We start from the raw sequence: 18,053 nt of genomic DNA on the forward strand, positions 1-18,053 counted from the left end.
AATTGGCATTAGAGCTGAAATCTATTTATCATCCGTCCCCTGGAAGAGAAACACATTCAGGCGTAAACCACACTCTAGTCCTTTCCTTGATTTTGGTTTTCATTTGTGCGTAAGTATGAGGTCCCAAAGGTGCAGGAGGGTCTGTGCCCCTCTCTTCTGCTCGTCCTCCACAGTTCCTGACTCCAGGAGGCAGAATCATGATGAGTTTCTTACATATCCTTTGTAGAAGTGGTCTATACCATTCACATACAAGCGCACACATGTAACATGTATATTACATATGTCCCTTCACTGGGTTCTTCCAGCAAACTCTAAATTACATACTGTCATTTCCACTTCCAGGTAAAGGTGTAGGATTTAAGAGCAGTGATTGGCTCAGGGTCAAGGGCTCAGTGTGCAGCTGGTACTGTTTAGCACCAGGGCCGTGGCTGGTTTGACTATCTTTCACCTCAGTTGGCTCAACTTTAGGAAGGAACAAGCCCCATCTGGCAGAGTCACCTCCTCCGCCCCCACAAGTTCAGAGGTATGTTTCTGAAAGTTAGGTATAGAACTGTTTGGAGTAGGCATGGTACAATGAGAGAGGGGCATTTAGGGGACAACAGCCACTGAGAAATGAATGCGGGCTAAGAATGTAACTCAGCTGCAGGAACTTGCTTCGTATACACACAGACGCGGTCATGGTCCCCGAAACTGTAAGGAAAAGTATGTGAACCCAAGCTGTCAGCAGCTCGCCAAGAAAGGTAGAGCCATAGCAAGGGGAAATCCTATGCACTTTTGAAGCAACTGGACAGATCAAGAATGGAATCAAAGTGACTTTGGTTCTGAGCCAAGTGAGCAGTGGAAAGGATGTGTCCTCAACAGAGGCCACAGTCAGGCACACTTGGCTTTCAGGCAATAGTTTAGTTGCAGACATGGAATTATAGGCCCAGTAGACCTGATCAGGATGGATTTTAGCAAGTGGGTGGATGGGCGAAGGCAGGGAAGGAAGGCTTGGAGACAGGTAGAGAGAGAGTTAGGGGAAGGCAGAAAGGGAGGTGGAAGGCCCAGGGAAGGGGAACAGGAGGGCAGCATGTGACAGCATCTGATGCAGGGACACTGAGGGTGGGAAGCTTGAGAAAAGCCCTGAGGTCAGACTGGGACCTGGACAGGCAGTTCTTCTGCAGAAGCAAAGGATAAACCCATATTTCAAAGAAGCTCAATGGAAGTGGGAAAAAAAGGCTGAAATCTATCACAAGAATGGTTATCATCACAGATCGAAAGCATGATGGGCAATCATTAGTTGAGCAAAATCCTGCTCCTGGTCTTTCCAGAGGGCTGGCTGGTGGCCAGGGCAGCAGTCATTCACAGGGGTTCCAGGCACTTACTCGGATATGCAGGTCTTGGAAGAAGATGAGCAGTGTCTGCCGGATCAACTGGAACTCCCCGGCAGAGAGACTCCCATATATCTGCGAGGCAGAGCAGAGGGAAGCACTGCACTTTCCACCACGGGCTGAGTTGTGGGGACAGGCGGGGTTAGGGTGCTAGGGGTGCGACTCAGATAAGCAGGGACCTTGGTAGCAGGAGTGTCAGTACCCACCCTCCCAAGTAGGACAGACCCTGCCATGCCACAGGCCTGGAGTGTCTGTCTGCTCCCCACAGTTCAACAGACAAGCACTTCCAATGTCCTTTCAGGTATGGGGAAGTTCTCTGCCACTGTTTTCCCTCTACAAAGGCCTTAGTAGAGAGCCTAAGATGACAATTGCCCATTGTAGTTACAAAATAGGCTGCTGTGGGATTTTGGAAATGTTCTAGCTTTGATCCTGTCATTGTAATCAGAGAACCTGCTGGTCCTTACAGTTGGCTGAGAACAAGGGTTGTGGCAGGGAGATGATGGGCTGGTGACAAGCTTACTTCTATTAGCTGCCGGAAGGTCTCGTCCACTAGATGCAGGATGGTTGGGGAGTCCCGAATGAATCCCTTGATGGAGTCTAAATGGTTGAAAGTGACCAGCAGCACATCTTTGGGGCGAGGACACAGCAGCACTTGATATTTGAAAGCCATGGTCATCAGGTCATAGAGCTGTCAACCGACACATGGACAGATGGGATCATCAAAGTAGACCAGAACCCGAGCAAAGCAACTGTGCGGACCACATGAGTTGCCACCCAAGCCAGAGCACTTCTGAGAATGTGAGGGGGTGATGTTAGTAACTAAGCTCCACAGTAGTGGCCTGAATATCTCTGGGCAAACCATGGTTTCTGGTCATCCTCTGTGTCTTCCTGATGGAACCATATGAAACCGTATTTGAGTATCTCTTTGTTCCATTTCTTTTCTATTTTTACTTTATATGTATGCATGTTTGCCTGGATGTGTGTCTGTGTACCATATAAATACCCGGTGCATACAAAGGCCAGAAGAAGGTGCTGGATACTCTGGAATTGAAGTCACAAACAATTATGAACCACCTTGTAGGTGCTAGGAATTGACCTGGGTCCCCTGGAAGAGTAGCCAGGCTCTTAACCACTGAGCCATCTCTCCAGCCCCTGTAGCTTGCTTTCTATATGACTATTCCTCTCCCCCTCCTTATTTTGCAGTGCTCTGAATGGAGCCCAGGTTTTGTGTACACAGGGTGTGATGGTTTGCATAGGAATGGCTCCCATAGGCTCACATATTTGTATGCTTGAAGAGATGATACTTCAAGTGACAGGTTTTAGGAGGTGTGGCCTTGTTGGAGGAAGTGTGTCACTGGGTGGGCTTTGAGGTTTCAGAAGCTCAAGCCAAGCCCATTGTCACCCTCTTTGCCCACTGATCTGGATGTGGAACTCTCATCTATCTCTCTAGCACTATGTCTGCCTGTCTGCAGTCAGGCTTCCTGCCATAACTATAAAGGACTAAACCTTTGAAACTGTAAGCCACCCCAACTAAATGTTTTCCTTTAAGAGCTGTCATGGCCATGGTGTCTCTTTGCAGCAATAGACATCAATTAAGACACAAGGCAAACATTTTACTAACTAAACTAAATCCCCAGGCCTACCCCCATTTTTATTTTTAAATTTTTAAAATTAAAAACCATTTTGAATTATGTTCATGTACATGCATATAGGGGTGTACAAATGATCGCTGGTGCCCTAAGAGGCCAGAGGCATTGTTTCCCCGTGGAGATGGAGTTAAAGGTGGCTCTGAGCCACCTGACATGGGACCTGAACTTGGGTCCTCTGCAAGGGAAGTATAAGCTCTTAAGTTACATACTTAAGTATATGCTTTGAGCCATCTCTCTAGCCCCCACTCTTATTTTTAAATTAATGAATTGATTAATACAGTTTTGAGACCGGGGACCAAACTCACTATCAAGCAGAGGCTAACACTGAACTTCTGATACCCCTGCCTCCACCTCCCAAGAGCTGGGACTATCACAACACCTGGCTTCCTAGTTCCATTTTTAAATGGGCATGTAGTTTTTGTTTGTTTGTTTGGGTTAAATAGAAATATAAAGTACACATTCATCATTTTCTCCACAGCACAGCCTGACAACTGGGATTCATGAGTCTAATGGCCAGCCAGGCTCTTTCCCATAAACTTCTTAGAGGAAACACTATGGACGATCCTCACAAGGATTATTTGTTGACAACGGCAGCACCTCCAGCTTCTTTGACACCGTGGGCCATGGGCTTCTGGAAGACAATGAGAAACAGAAGCCTTCTTTGCTTGTGGCCTCTGTAACCAATGTTGGGCCCCGTTAGGCTGGGATGTAGCTCTGTGGTATAGGATGTAGCATGTGCCTAGGATGGATGAGACTTGGGGTTCAGTCCCCAGCATCACAGAATTTTGTCTCCAAGGACAAAATGATCTGGACCATCAATCTCTTTTACATCTTGTCAGTACCTTGGTTTCTACCAATGATGCTTATGACTACTGTGCCAACTGATGCCACTGATGATGAATTTCTCCCCCACCTTTCTGATGATCATGGGCTTCATGAGAGGTCTGAAGGAGGCCATGGCCAAGCAGAAGCCGGGCAAGCTGAGGAAGGGGCTTCATCCTCGTTAGTGAGAAGGACTGTGGGATGAAGTAACTTTCCCAAAGGCAGACAACAGGCAGTAAAGGCTCAGTTAAAGCTGGTGTGTCTCACTGAGGCCTCTAGTATCAACACCAGACAGAGGTTGATTCTGTGTACCCACCCACCGCCTAGTGTTAGTCTTTAGAACTTCAAAAAAAAGTTCATACAATGGAGCAAGTTGAAAAATAATTATCGTTATTCAAGTCTAACTTCACAATTGTCTATAGTCCTAGAACTTGGCATGTGGGGATGTGGCTCAGTTGGTAGAGGTTACCTAGCATGCAGGAAGTCCTGAGTTTGATTCCTAGACGTAGTTGTGTAGGCTACCATATGGGAAGTGGAGGCAAGAGGATCAGATGTTGAAGATCTTCCTTAGCTTCATAGTGAGTTGGAGGCTAGCCTAGGAAACATAAAACCCTATCTCATTAATTTAGTTTCTCCCCAGTGTCCTAGATTTTTAGGTCTAAGTAGGTGCCAGCTGAGGCAAGTGGTTAACCCTCAGTGTCATACTTAGGAGTGCCATCCACCTCTTTGGAGACGGGGTCTTTCACTGACCTGGAGCTCACTAATTTGGGTAGGCTGGCTGGCCAGCAAGCTGCAGAGAGTTTCCTGTCTTTGTCTCCCAGTGCTGGGGTTATAAGTGCACACTACCATGCCCAGCATTTGGTTTTGGGGTGCGGACTCATGTCACCATGTCTGTGAGGCAAGCCCTTGTGACTGAGTGCAACCCTAATGTCACATTGTGCTGCAGGCTCTTCTCCAGAATGCAACAGGACATTTGGCTGCCAGAATTTCTGGGTTCCTCTGACTTTGGTCACGTTGACTATTTTTAAAAATTTTTATTATTATTATTATTATTTATTTTTCAAGACAGAATTTCTCTATGTAGCTCTGGATGTCCTGGAACATTTTAATAATTTTTTTATTTTCAAGACAGAGTTTCTCAGACTGGAGAGATAGCTTGGCAGTTAAGAGTACTAATTGCTCTTCAAGAAGACCTGGGTTCAATTCCCATGGCAGCTCACAACTGCCTGTAAATCCAGTTCCAGGGGATCTGACACACCTTCACACCAATGCACATAAATAAAGTTAAATAATCATAAAAACAACAACAACAACAACAAAAGACAGGGTTTCTCTGTGTAGCCTGTCCTGGAACCTGTTTTGTAGACCAGGCTGGTCTTAAAGGCATACGCCACCACCACCTGGCTAAAACCAATTAATAAGGTTATTATTTAATATTTATTGTTTATATTAATGGACTTCATTGTGACATCTGCATACAATCACATCATGCTTTGATCATACTGGAATTCCTAAACGCCATCTCTTCCCTCTTCCCACAGGGGAAGCTTGGGGATTGAGCCCTGAACTGAGGCGGTGCATGCTCTCCTACCCATGAATAGGGACTGAGCAGCAGGGCTCTTTGGGCAGGTGAAACACAGCAGAGGGGTTGAGTGCAGACGACTTCTGAGGTTCACTCCACCTGACAACCGACTACAGCTTGTATTTATACGTACTTGTTTCTCCCAAGACATCGCTGCATTCAGAAGCCTATCTGATTCCGCCCACCACCACAGCAAGTGGGAGGGCGGTGAAGCTGACAAAGCGGCTGTCTGCTCACCTTATCCATGCTGGCCTGGTTCAGTCGCATAATGGAGGCGTGAGCCAGGCGGTCATATACCGTCCTCAGGGCCTTCTTAGAGTACAGCTCCTGGGGTTTGAACAGTTCCTCCATAAACTTTCTGTTGAACATGGTTGAGATGATATCGTTCAGAACTGCAGAGACAAGAGAGGATCCCTATGAGCAAAGAAGGTGCTGCTTGTACTGTAAGAAGCCGTGGGTGCAAGCGCTGTCTAAGAGTGGGAGTTAGGCACAACGGAGCTGAGATATGGAGTGCTCGGTGGGATCAGCCCCTTGGGGAGAAGCCCAGGGGCCCAGTAGAAAGCAAGGCTCATGAGTGCTCTATGACAACCTCCCAGGGCAAATGTCCACGATGACAATATTAGAAGACTGGGCTCGGGTGTTACACACCACTTTCCCCACTACTATATGTCTTGATAAGGAAAGTCTTTCCCTTCCTTTTTAAAAAATTAACTAATTAATTTTTAAAAATTTAATGTTAATTAGTGGTTTGCCTGAACGCCTATCTGTGTGAAGGTGTCAAATCTTCTGGTACTGGAGTTACAAGCAGTCTGAGCTGCCATGTGGGTGCTGGGAATCAAACCCGGATCCTCTAGAAGAGCAGTCAGTGCTCTTAACTGCTGAGCCATCTCTCCACCCTCTAGAAAATCTTTTTTTTTAATATTTATTTATTTATTATGTATACAATATTTTGTCTGTGTGTCAAGAAGGCATCAGATATCAGTTCAGATGGTTGTGAGCCACCATGTGGTTGCTGGGAATTGAACTCAGGACCTTTGGAAGAGCAGGCAATGCTCTTAACCACTGAGCCATCTCTCCAGCCCCCCAGAAAATCTTTCTTTAAAAAAAAAAGTACTGAAAAGAAAAGAAAAAAAGTACTGCTTTGCTAGGTGGTGGTGGTGCCTTTAATCCTAGGACTCTGGAGGCAGAGGCTGGTAGATCTTCGAGTTTTGAGACCAGCCTGGTCTACAGAGTTCTAGGGAAGCTAGGACTATACAGAGAAACCCTGTCTCAAAAACCAAAAACAAACAAACAAGCAAAAACCCCAAAACAAACAAGCAAGCAAGCAAACAAAAAAGAATGTGGGGCTGGAGAGGCAGCTCAGCCATCAGAGTTGTTGCTCTTGCCGAGGACTTGTGCGCAGTTCCCAGCACCCACACGGTGGCCCACAGCCATCATGGACTCCAGTTCCATGGGATCCAATGCCCTTTTCGGATCTCTGAGGGCACCAGGTATGCGCGTGACATAAGTACATGGATATACGCAGGCAGAGCACTCATACACATAAAGTAAATAAATCTAAAATTTTTCTACTAAAAAGAAATAGTTATAAGCATAAGAGAGAGAGTACATACATCCTTATTTATCTTTATGTATATGGATGTTTTGCCTGCCTGTATGACTATGCACCATGTATGTGCGGTGACCCCAGAGAAGGGAGGAAGGTGTTGGGTCTTCTAGGACTGGAGTTACAGATGGTTGTGAGCCACCATGTGGGTGCTGGGAATTGAATCCAGGTCCTTTGGAAGAGCAGTCAGTGCTCTTAACCATGAGCCATCTCTCCAGTTACCCAGCATACACATTCTTAAAAAAAAAAATTCAGGTGGGGTGGGGCATGGTGTGAATGCCTTTAATCCCAGCACTTGAGAGGCAGAGGTCGGTCTCTGTGAGATGGTGACCAGCCTGGTCTGCAAAGCAACTTTCAGGCCAGTCAGGGTTACATGGTGAGATCCTGTCTCAAATAAACAAAAAGAGGGGGCTGGAGAAATGGCTCAGAGTTTAAGAGCACTGGTTGCTCTTCCAGACCCGAGTTCAATTCCTAGCAACTACACACTGGCTCATAACCATCTATACTGAGATCTGGTCCCCCCGCTTCTGGTATGCAGGCATACATACCAGAAGAACACTATATGCATAACTAATGCATAAATCTTAAATAAATAAATTAATTAAAATTTCATTATTAGTTCATGTGTGAGGTGTGGTGGTGGGGCCTGTGGGGGTCACGGACAGCACAGTGGCATCGCTCCTTCCCTTCCACCTTTCCAAGGGCTGTGGGGACTGAACGCAGGTTGTCAGGCCGCATGGCAAGCATTTTGTCCACTGTGCCATCTCACTGGCCCTTTTACAAAAAATACTTTACTTTATGATTAGCGCATGTGTGTGATGTGTATTGTTTTCCTTTTAAGCAGTCTAAATCGTTTCTCCACTTAAAATTAAACTTCACGAATGTCAGGCAAACAGTGGTGATCAACTTTTCAGAACAAACACTTCATGAAAATAGACACAGCAGCCCACTGGTTAGAGGTGACGGTGTTTTTAGATCGTCTACAAAATAGGCCCTTCAGATTGCTCCACATTAGTGTGCCCTAATTCCTCTTTGCTCTATGATACAGATTCCACAGCACCGGAATAGATCCCGTCCTGTTCAGGGGCTGTTGAGAATGAAAGCCTCCTGCACACCAGCATGGCCTCAGCCCTGTTCATATTTTGCACTGCTCAGGGAAGCACTGCTAGTGCAGGGAGCAGAAGCTCTGGTGTGAGGCCAGCAGCAGGTACAGGTAAGCATAGATTGTTCTTGCTGAGCAGGTGCCTTTACCTGCTGGGCCAACTGCTGGCCTCGATCAGTCTTGAAATGTAAAAGCTGGGCAGTGGTGATGAAGACACATACCTTTAATCCCAGCACTCACACTCAAAGGCAGAGGCAGAGGGATCTCTGAGTTTGAGGCCGGCTTGGTCTACAGAATGAGTTTAAGGATGGCCAGGGCGACACAGAGAAACCTTGTCTCGGGGGAAAAAAAAGTGCAGGTGCCCTCAGAGGCAGGAGGACTCAGAGGCCCGAGAGGTCTGATTTCCTGGGGCTGGAATTAAAGGAACTTGTAAGCCGCCTGACACAGGTGCTGGGAACTGAATTTGGATCCTCTGTGACAGCAGGGCACATCCTAATCACTGAGCCATTCTCTCTAGACCTCCAGAGCTTTCTGTTTTTGTTTTGTTTTGTTTTTCGAGACAGGGTTTCTCTGTAGCTTTGGAGCCTGTCCCGGAACTAGCTCTTGTAGACCAGGCTGGCCTCGAACTCACAGAGATCCACCTGCCTCTGCCTCCTGAGTGCTGGGATTAAAGGCGTGCGCCACCACCGCCCAGCTAGTATTCTTAAACCAGTTACTTTAGTGTAAAGATGAGCATATATTCACACAACTGGGTTACTTAGCTCTTTTCAAAAAGTTTTTATTTTTTTAAAGATTTTTTTATTGTTTTTAATTATGTGAATCTGTGCATGTTCGTGGGTAAGCATGTGCATGTGATACAGACATGTTCAAGAGCGTGCAGGTACCCAGCGGAGGCCAGAGGAGTTGGTCCTGCTGGAGATGAGCTAGAGGCAGCTGTGAGCCACCTGACGGCGTTGCTGCTCTCTCCTCTGGTCTTGGGAAGGGCAGTACATACACGGGCTCCTAACTGCTGAGCTATCTTTTCAGCCTGTATCTTTTATTTTTAATTCTGTGTTGTATCTGTGTATGGGTGAATGCAGGTTCCTTGAATGTTGAGGTCAAAAGAGGGCTTCAGACCCCTGTAGCTGGAGTTACAGAAGGCAGTGGGTCACATGGTCCTCTGTGAGTACAATACATAGTCTGAACTTCTGAGCCATCTCTTCAGCCACTAAACGAATTCTTTTTTTTTTTTTCCTGAAAACTATGAACAGAACCTAAGTGAATTCTTAATATGAGTGCTGGTTTCTGAAAGACATAAACTCCACTTTCTTTTTCTTTCTTTCTCTTTTCTTCTTCTATTTTTTTTTTTTTTTTTGAGACAGTTTTTCTGTATAGCCTTTACTGTCCTGGAACTCAGTCTGTAGATCAGGCTGGCCTCAAACTCATAGGGAACTTCCTGCCTCTGCTTCCTGGGTGCTACGATTAAAGGCATGTGCCAACATCCGGCTAACCTCCACTTTCTTTTGCTGAATGCAGTGCTGGTGGTTGGTTCCAGCTATTTACTTTTAAAGAACTAAGGCAACAAAGAGTAGGGATTTTTTTTTTTTTTTTGGTTTCTCTGTGTAGACCTAGCTGTCCTAGAACTCATTCTGAAGACCAAGCTGGCCTTGAACTCATTATTATTATTATTATTGAAAGAGAAGCTGAGGGTTGGATGTGCTTAAAAGCATTTTTTTTTTTCAAGACAGGGTCTCTCTGTAGCTTTGGGGCCTGTCCTGGAACTAGCTCTTGTAGACCAGGCTGGCCTCGAACTCACAGAGATCCGCTCACCTCTGCCTCCTGAGTGCTGGGATTAAAGGCGTGTGCCACCCCGCCCGGCTCAGTTTTGTTTTTTTTGTTTGTTTTTTTTTAAAAGCAGTTTTACATAATCCAGGCTGTCCGGAATTAAGGCCTCTAGCTAAGGATGGCCTTAACTTCTGATCCTCCTTGCCTCCACCTTCAGAGTGTTGGGATTAGAGACAAACACAACTACACCCAGCTTGTACCTGACTCTTAAAATGGAATTGCTTCAGAGAGAGGCGGGAGGGAATGTATTTTCCTCCTACACTGACAGTGGGGTTTGAATGAGAATGTCTCCCCTAGGCTCAGAGGGTTGAACACTTGGTCCCAAACTGGAACTATTTGGGAAGACTCCAGAGGTGTGGTCTTGCTGGAGGAGCAGTGTCACTTAGTGCAGGCCTTGAGGTTTCAAAGGCCCACACTGTTCCCAGTGCTTGCTTGTTCGCGCTCTCCCTCTCTCTCTCTCTCCCTCTCTCTCTCTCTCTCTCTTTCTGCTGTGTGAGCTCTCAGCTGTTCCTTTACCTGCCACCAAGGCCTCCAACCCTCTGAAGCCATAATCCCACTTAAACACTCTCTTTTATAAGTTGCCTCGGTCAAGGGGTTTTACCACAGAACAGTGACAAGCACACTTCGGATCTTACCCTAGACTACGTCCTGATCCTCAGACAGGAAGAATTTGAGCCATGGCCAACACAGGCACTCTCACATCTGAGGACTCCAGCCCGGCACAGCCAGCTAACACTCCCTCCTCAGGGATGCCCAGAGACACAGGAATCCTTCAGACAGAAACAATCAAGGACCTGCAGTGAATTGGGTTTTCTAACTTTTTTTCTCACCACAGCCTTTATAAAAAGCGCAGAATCTGCAAGGGACAGATGCAAACGAAGAGCCACAGGTCCTCAGAGAAGAGAAAGGAGCGGGCTTCCAGGAGGAAGGGGTCAGGTGAAGCCATTCCTTGTCAGCGGTCACTGGGTGGACGCTGACAGAGAGAGTCAGTTCTCTAGGGATCCAGGCAAGTAGCTTAGCCTCAAATAAATTGGTTCTAAAAGCGACAAAACCCCAAGGCAATTGCTACTGACTTTGGCAAAGCAAAAAGAAAAAGGAAGCTCTTCCCTAGAGATGAGAAACAGCGATGTAACACCACAGCTCCAGCGTCAGACCTAAGCAATGGTCGTCTGCTGAGAACCGAGGACAACAGTGTCTGTTCCCGTGGACACAGCAGGCACACATGAGCCCCCAAAGAGGAAAGGGAAGTTTCACGGCAGGGGTCCTGGCAGCCAGGGATCCCTGGTCACCATTTATTCTTTGTGAGATTGTAGAGACAACATATTTTCCTCTCCCAGTTTGCTTTGTGGAGCACTTGGCCCAGGCAGGCGTGCAGTACACCAGATACCAAGCACCACACACCAGACACCACGGGGACACAAAGGTGCCATGCCCTAGAGGTGCACACTGCGCTAGTTTCACACGTGAGCAGTAGATTCAGTCAGACACACGTGGGCTGCCTTTGTTAGCAGGCACTTAGACATCCTGCCTGAAAAAAAAAAAAAAAAGACAAAAGCAAAACAAACCCAAGAAATTCACCTTGGCAATGGAAAATAGATTTATACTTTGCCTACACCAGGGAGAGAAGTCTGCTTTCCCTTGTCTCCTTTGCAACATTATGATTTTATAGAAAAGATGAAAGAAAGACCATCGCGCATATGCTAATTTAGCTGTGGGCTAAATTGCCAGACCTGACCTGTGTGAAATCTTTTCCTATAAGACAAGTTCCTCCTCTGGTTGATGCCAGGGCTCTGCAGTCTTTCCCCTCTGCACAGCACTGGGCTTTGGGAAATCTGAGTTCTTTGGAGTCCGCTCTTGTGGCACGTGTGTCTCCAGCTAGAATAGAACATCCCTTCCCCTGCCAGGGCCGGGCTTCCACGGCGGTGTCTGTTTGTGGCACTCAAATGAGCTTTGTCTCCTTTTCATGAATCTGAACGGAGCGGGAGCCCGATGTGATCATGGAGATGATGAAGCCGGGAGGGGAGGGGTTCTCACAGGGACAACAGGAGGGCTGATAACTGGGCTCTTGACACGCGGCTTCTAGTTTGGATGTAGCCAGATGATGAAGTCAGTGTCTGCTGATGATTTTTGAACACTTAGGCTAAAATAAGCTCCAGCGATCTAATTACACACATGAAAAGCCCTCAAGATCCACACTTCACACCTGAAATCCTGCCAGGCATCAAAGGACGGGCCAAAAATTGCTCAAGGGAAGTGTCAAAAGATGGTTGTGAAATATAATAAAAGCGGCCCGGCACTTCAGTTGGGCTTCTCTGGACCCAGTCTGATGAAATAATTATCTTGATGAAAGTAATTCAGTTTCTACCAATTACCCCGGCTCCAAAAATCACTTGGTTATGGAAATCCGTACCGTGGAGCCAAGGCTACAAGAGAGGAGCCAGGGAATGCTTCACATGACTACAATGGTCTGAGTCTTTACACTGTTGAGACATTGGGCTTGGAACTTTATATACAATGCCTCATTTAAAGCTCACGGCAACTCTAAATTACCCCCATTCCCACATTCCACTGATGAGGAAAATGTAATCTGAGTGTGTTTAAAACCCAAGCTGACACCACTGTTGATGGAGCTGAAATCAGAAAGGGTTCTGTCTCATTGTATTCTTATTTTTTTTTAAGCATTATTTATCTGAGACAGTGTATGTAGCCCTGGTTAACCAGGAACTCACTATGTAGACAAGGTTGGTCCTTAACCCTCAGACACTTGTCTGCCTCTGCCTCTTGAGTACTAGGATTCAAAGTATCCACCAGGAGCTGGAGGGATGGTTCAGAGGTTAAGAGCACTGGTTGTTCTTACAGAGGGCAAAAGTTCAGTTCCTAGTACCTACATGGTGGCTCACAGCCATCCATAACTCCAGTTTCAGAGAATCAAATTCCCTCTTCTGACCTTTGTGGGCATCAGGCAAGAATATGGCATACATACATTCATGCAGGAAAAAAATCAAACATACAAAAATAAATAAATATATTAAATAACCCAAGAAAACACAAAAGAGTACCACCACACCCAGTTCAATTATATAGCTGTGTGTGTTTGTGTGTGTGTGTGTGTGTGTGTGTGTACACAAAGGTTAGAGGACAACTTGCTAGGGTCAGTTCTTTCCTTCTACCTTGGGGGTCTCAAAGATCAAACTCAGTTTGTCAGGTTTAGGAGCAAGTGCCTTTACCCACTAAACCATCAAAGGCTTTTTTTTTTCTCTTTGAAAAGGGTATCTTACTATGTAGCCCTGATTGCCCTGGAATTATATAGACCAGGCTGGCCTCAAACCCACAGAGATCTGCCTGCCTCTGCCTCCTAAGTGGTAGGATTACAGGTGTGTGCCACTATACCCTGACACACACATGCACACACACACGGGTTCAGAATGTTTAATCCAATAATATATCATATTTAGATCCATTTATCAAAATTTGCTAGATAGGTATTTTACCCTTTTTGTCTTTGCTCATTGTTCCAGATTCTTCTTCATTCCCTATCCTGGCATTATTTGTTTTAAATTTATTTTCTTTTATAATTGTTTTTGCTTTCTACCATATCACATTCTAAGTAAATTCCTATCACAATTAGGAAAACATTTACAAAATCAAAAAATTATCTCCCATAATAATGTAAAAATCTATGTAATTATGACAAAATTATTGAAAATTTCCTTTCAATAATAAAAGCAAACAAACCTACACCTTTAAATTCAAAATCAGAGATATCAAAATGCCTTCAGTGGGTCTTTAATATATTTAATAAATATACACATATTTTATGCACAAAAATTCAAAAGTTTTTATTAGTGTCTATTAATTATGCATAATAATGGGATTTGTTGTGACATTTTCACATTTGTATATAATGTACTTTGATCATATTTACCCTCATTATGCTTTTAAGCACTACAAATATACACAGCTGGCATATCAGGTTTGCTGAGAGAATTTAATCTACTGAGGATGGCAGACAATAGGCATAATCTGTCCCCATGTGTCAAATGAAGGCAGGCACCTACGGTATACAAAGATCGAGAAAAGTTGAAGGCCCGCTCCGAGCAAGCCTCAACCTTTCCAGGTTTGCAGCTAGCTGCAGGTGAGCAGGAAACAAGACTGAACATAAGGCAACAGTGCATGCATGATCCCATGCCTGCTGCCCCCTCTTGGCAGCCATGCAGCCACATGCTTCATCTTCCTCAGCTGCTCAGCAGGTATCTGTGTGTGCTACGGGGAACATCTCAGGATGTTGTCGCTCACCCTGACGCAAACTCTCTGCCTACATGATAGTATAGGAAGGACGGTTTAGGACTACCACAGATGACAACTTACCCGGGGTAGAGCCTCAGCTGTCCCTGAAAGCTTGCAACAACAACAACAACAACAAAAGGGATGGTAGTGGGGGGGAAGTCCCTCAGAAGCAGCGTGGCCCCTTCGCTAGAGTTGGCTGAGTTTTCATCTTACACAATGTGTTTATTCCTTTGGAGAAGAACATTCCAAAGTAAGCCCGATATCTTAGCTGAGGAAACTCACGCCTAGTTCTAGCCTACATACACTTAAGAGTGGGCCTGCTTTTAAAGTCCACTAACAACCGACTGGGTGACCCTGTGGATGCAGACTGAATGCATGCAGCCCAGAAATAGCATACCTCGTTTTCTGTCCACCTCTGTCCATTCATCTATATGAAGCATACAAAGAGAAAACACCAGTTCAGGAAGCAAGAACATTAGAACATTAGTTGCATGGAGGCTTTACGAATACCATACCTAGCTATCTGGTCTGTTGAATTGTTGAATATATATAGATTTTAATTTCATGTCTTTTGTTTTGTTTTGTTTTGTTTTTGTTTTTTGAGACAGTCTGTATAGCCCTGGCTGTCCTGGAACTAGCTCCACTAACCAGGCTGGCCTCCAACTCAGAGATCTTCCTGCCTCTGCCTCTCAACTGCTGGGATTAAAGGTGTATGCAACCACTGCCTGGTGTGAGTGTGTGTATGTTTGCCTGCTTGCCTGCATGTATGTATACCACATGTGTGCCTAGTGCTCTTGGAGACCGGAATGGGGAGTCATCCTCTAGAACTGGAGTTAAAGACAGTTGTAATCTGTCATGTGGGTACTGGGAATTGATCCTGGACCCTCCAAAAGAGCAGCCAGTGCTCTTAACCACTGAGTCATCTCTCCAGTCTGTTGAATTTAATGCTTATGTGCATGCCCCACCTTCAATTGGAAACTTTTTTTTTTTTTAAAAAATTAGGAGCTGTAAAAACTAGATAAATGACTAGTAAAAAAAAAAAGTACCAGTTCAGGATGATAGCTATCTTGGGGTTCCTCTCAGAAGGCTCCAGAAGTTATGTTCTCCAACACTGTAAGAACATACACTATGCTGGGTGTGGTGGTGCACATCTTTAATCTCAGCACTTGGGAGGCAGAGGTATATAGATTTCTGAGTTCCAGGTCTACAGAGTGAGACACTGTCCCCCACCAAAAAAAGCATACATATTTCAAAGCAGACTTTTAACACTAACTCCCCAATGAAGAATAATTCCAAGAACAAACAGAAGAAGGAGCTTCTTTTTCAACAGTCTGACTTTTTTTTTCTCCCTAGAGATGGGATTGAACCTGGGGCCTTGGGCATTTTAGCAGACAAATGTTGTACCACTGATCTCTACCCTAAACCCTGAAAATCAACTTTTTAACTTTCCCATTCTGTTGGTAGGAACATTTCTGTCTACAGCCTCCCTTTCTCACCCGCATGTGGAAAGCATTTCACAACTAGTGACATTTCGAGAAACACTTGCCTCTATATTGCTCGGGAAATGATCTCTGAAGTACACTGACGTATGCACGCCTTCACCGCTCACTGGCAGGGCCTCAACATACAATACAAACAGCTCTTTTAAGACTAGTGGGTACCACTGTGAGGTCAGAGTCCCCTCAAAGTCCCCCCCTTTTCCCTCTCAAGAGTCACAGCCTTAGCTGGGCCTGGTGGCACAGAGACCGTAGCTCTAGCTACTCAGGAGGCTGAGGCAGCGTTAAAAATTTAAGATCTGCTGGGTCTACAGAATGAATCCAAGGCAATTTAATGAGATACTATCTCTAAATCAGGTGGGCTGGAGAGGTAGCTCAGTGGTAAAGCATTTGCCTGGTGTGCATGAGGCTCTAGGTTCAGCTCCCAATACCGAGGGGAGGGTGATAAAGTCACAGGCTTTTGGGGAGAGTGAGTTGGGGAAGTAGGCCCTGCTCTGGCCTTCCTAAAGCAATTGTTTCTTGGGCAGTATATTCACATCTACTGTTTCTCAGTGGTATTAGCATCATGGGATTTCAATTATTTAGAGATGGGGAGTTTTCATCTTCTTGAAGATGTGTCTGGGAACACTCTTGCCTACTGTGGTTAAAACAGAACTGGAAAACACAAGGAAGCAGTGTGCCTCCAGCTGGCAATGGCACCCAGAACCAGCAGAGGGCTCCAGAGAGCTGTCGGTTCCTCTCCATTTTCTTCTTTAAAGAGGCAGGGTAGGGACCACAAGCCCTGTCTTCTGCTCTCCAGATGACTCATTTTGAGACAATTCAACTTCAGCTATATTTTGCATGGGATGTAGACCCATGGGTTCCAGGGCTGGCTGTTAAATTTCACCCAAAAAAATCAGAACAGAACCCCACTGCTATTTAGTCCTTCAGTACTACATGTCTTAGGAAAACAAAGTAAAACAAAACAAAAAACCAACAAACGAACAAAACAAAAACAAAAAGCCACTCCACAGTCACATGGTCACGTGTCCCAGTTTCCTCTCCCGTAATAAGGAAGGTAAACAGAATTTAACAGGGTTTTAGTTGCAGGGCTTTTATGGGGAAAGAAGCGAGGCAAAAGGTAGCTTTTATTGCCCACTCTATTGCTTAAAATGTGAGACAACATTAAGTATGCAACTCTCACAGGCAGCCCCATTAAGAGCACACTTCCTTTCTGTGCAGCGCTAAACTCTGGCTGCATTATGGGAGAAACTGCAATGTCTGCACCGGCCTTGTGGGAACAGGGACAGCCTCCAGGAGACCAATTAGTTGTGTAAGATAATGAAAACAGCTCCAAGAAATACGATTTCCTTCAAAGCATCCACGAGGACTAATTTACCATGTCTGTGCTTTTGCAGGCTTGGGTATAGGCACCTGTCACCATGGCACTGGCTCCAGCTCCTGCAGCAACACCAGCTTCGACAGAAGAACAGACACGCTCTCAGCTTCTAGTCTTATGCTGTTTGGCTTTCTTTCTCTCCTACAGGCCTCACTGGCCAACTACTTCATCATTTCTTTTAGACACTTGATGGTATATGCACGCGCGCGTATATGTGTGTGTGTGTGCATTTCAAAGCCTTCCCTCGCCTCCTGACCTGACAAACCCCACGAAATTCCCACCCAATCCCTTCAGGTAAGGCAGCACAAGCTGGTTAGGAGTAGGAGCTCTGGAGTCTCATGGGCAGGAGTTGTCAAATGACTGACTCCTCCCACCAGCTATGCAACCCTAGGCAAAGCAGCTTTGGCTTTTCTTGTAAATTCGGGTGGTAGTGCGTTATCTATATGGTAGAGGAGCTGTGGGTATCAAGGTGTTTCAATGAAGTATTGATACAATTGAAAAACTGTTTCAATAGTCCGAGTGGTGGCTTATACCTATAAGGGGCTGAAGCAAGAGGACTGTTGAGAATTCCAGGTCAATCCATGCTACTCAGTGAGTCTGGGAACAGCTACAGCAGGACCCTTGTTTCAACAATGCAAAAGGAATATTTTATTACTGTCACTATAGAGATTTGTCTTGAGTTTTAGACTCGGTTATAGAGTGGACTCATCAATAGCCCCACTTTCAGGAACTGTACAGAAAGTCTCCCAATCCAGTTCTCCCTAGAATCTCACATGTGACATTTGCCAAAAACTGTAGGATGAGTGACTATATGACAATGAATTACTACAGATGTCTGAAGGTCCATAAAACTGGATCTAGGCAAACCAGGAAGACTATCACTCTTAAATATTTTTTTTTCTGGGTAAAATGGCGCACAACCGTGATACCAACACAG

At 45.4% G+C, this 18,053-nt stretch overlaps 1 protein-coding gene across 2 annotated transcripts in view; it reads right to left on the bottom strand.

Moving 5' to 3' along the window:
* Positions 1-18,053, bottom strand: part of Oscp1 (organic solute carrier partner 1) — a 30,316-nt gene that overhangs the window by 9,145 nt on the left and 3,118 nt on the right. The window contains exons 2-5 of one of the 2 annotated variants that reach the window (XM_048434443.3): positions 14,640-14,669; positions 5,661-5,815; positions 1,891-2,058; positions 1,365-1,445 (exon numbers count right to left, since the gene is read on the bottom strand). In XM_048434443.3, coding sequence (XP_048290400.3) covers positions 1,365-1,445; positions 1,891-2,058; positions 5,661-5,815; positions 14,640-14,669 — 434 coding nt within the window. The remainder of the gene's footprint in view (positions 1-1,364; positions 1,446-1,890; positions 2,059-5,660; positions 5,816-14,639; positions 14,670-18,053) is intronic. The other variant, XM_048434444.3, reaches the window with a different exon arrangement.

This window comes from Myodes glareolus, chromosome 3 (assembly GCF_982192425.1).
Source record: "Myodes glareolus chromosome 3, mMyoGla1.1, whole genome shotgun sequence".
Lineage (NCBI taxonomy): Eukaryota > Metazoa > Chordata > Mammalia > Rodentia > Cricetidae > Myodes > Myodes glareolus.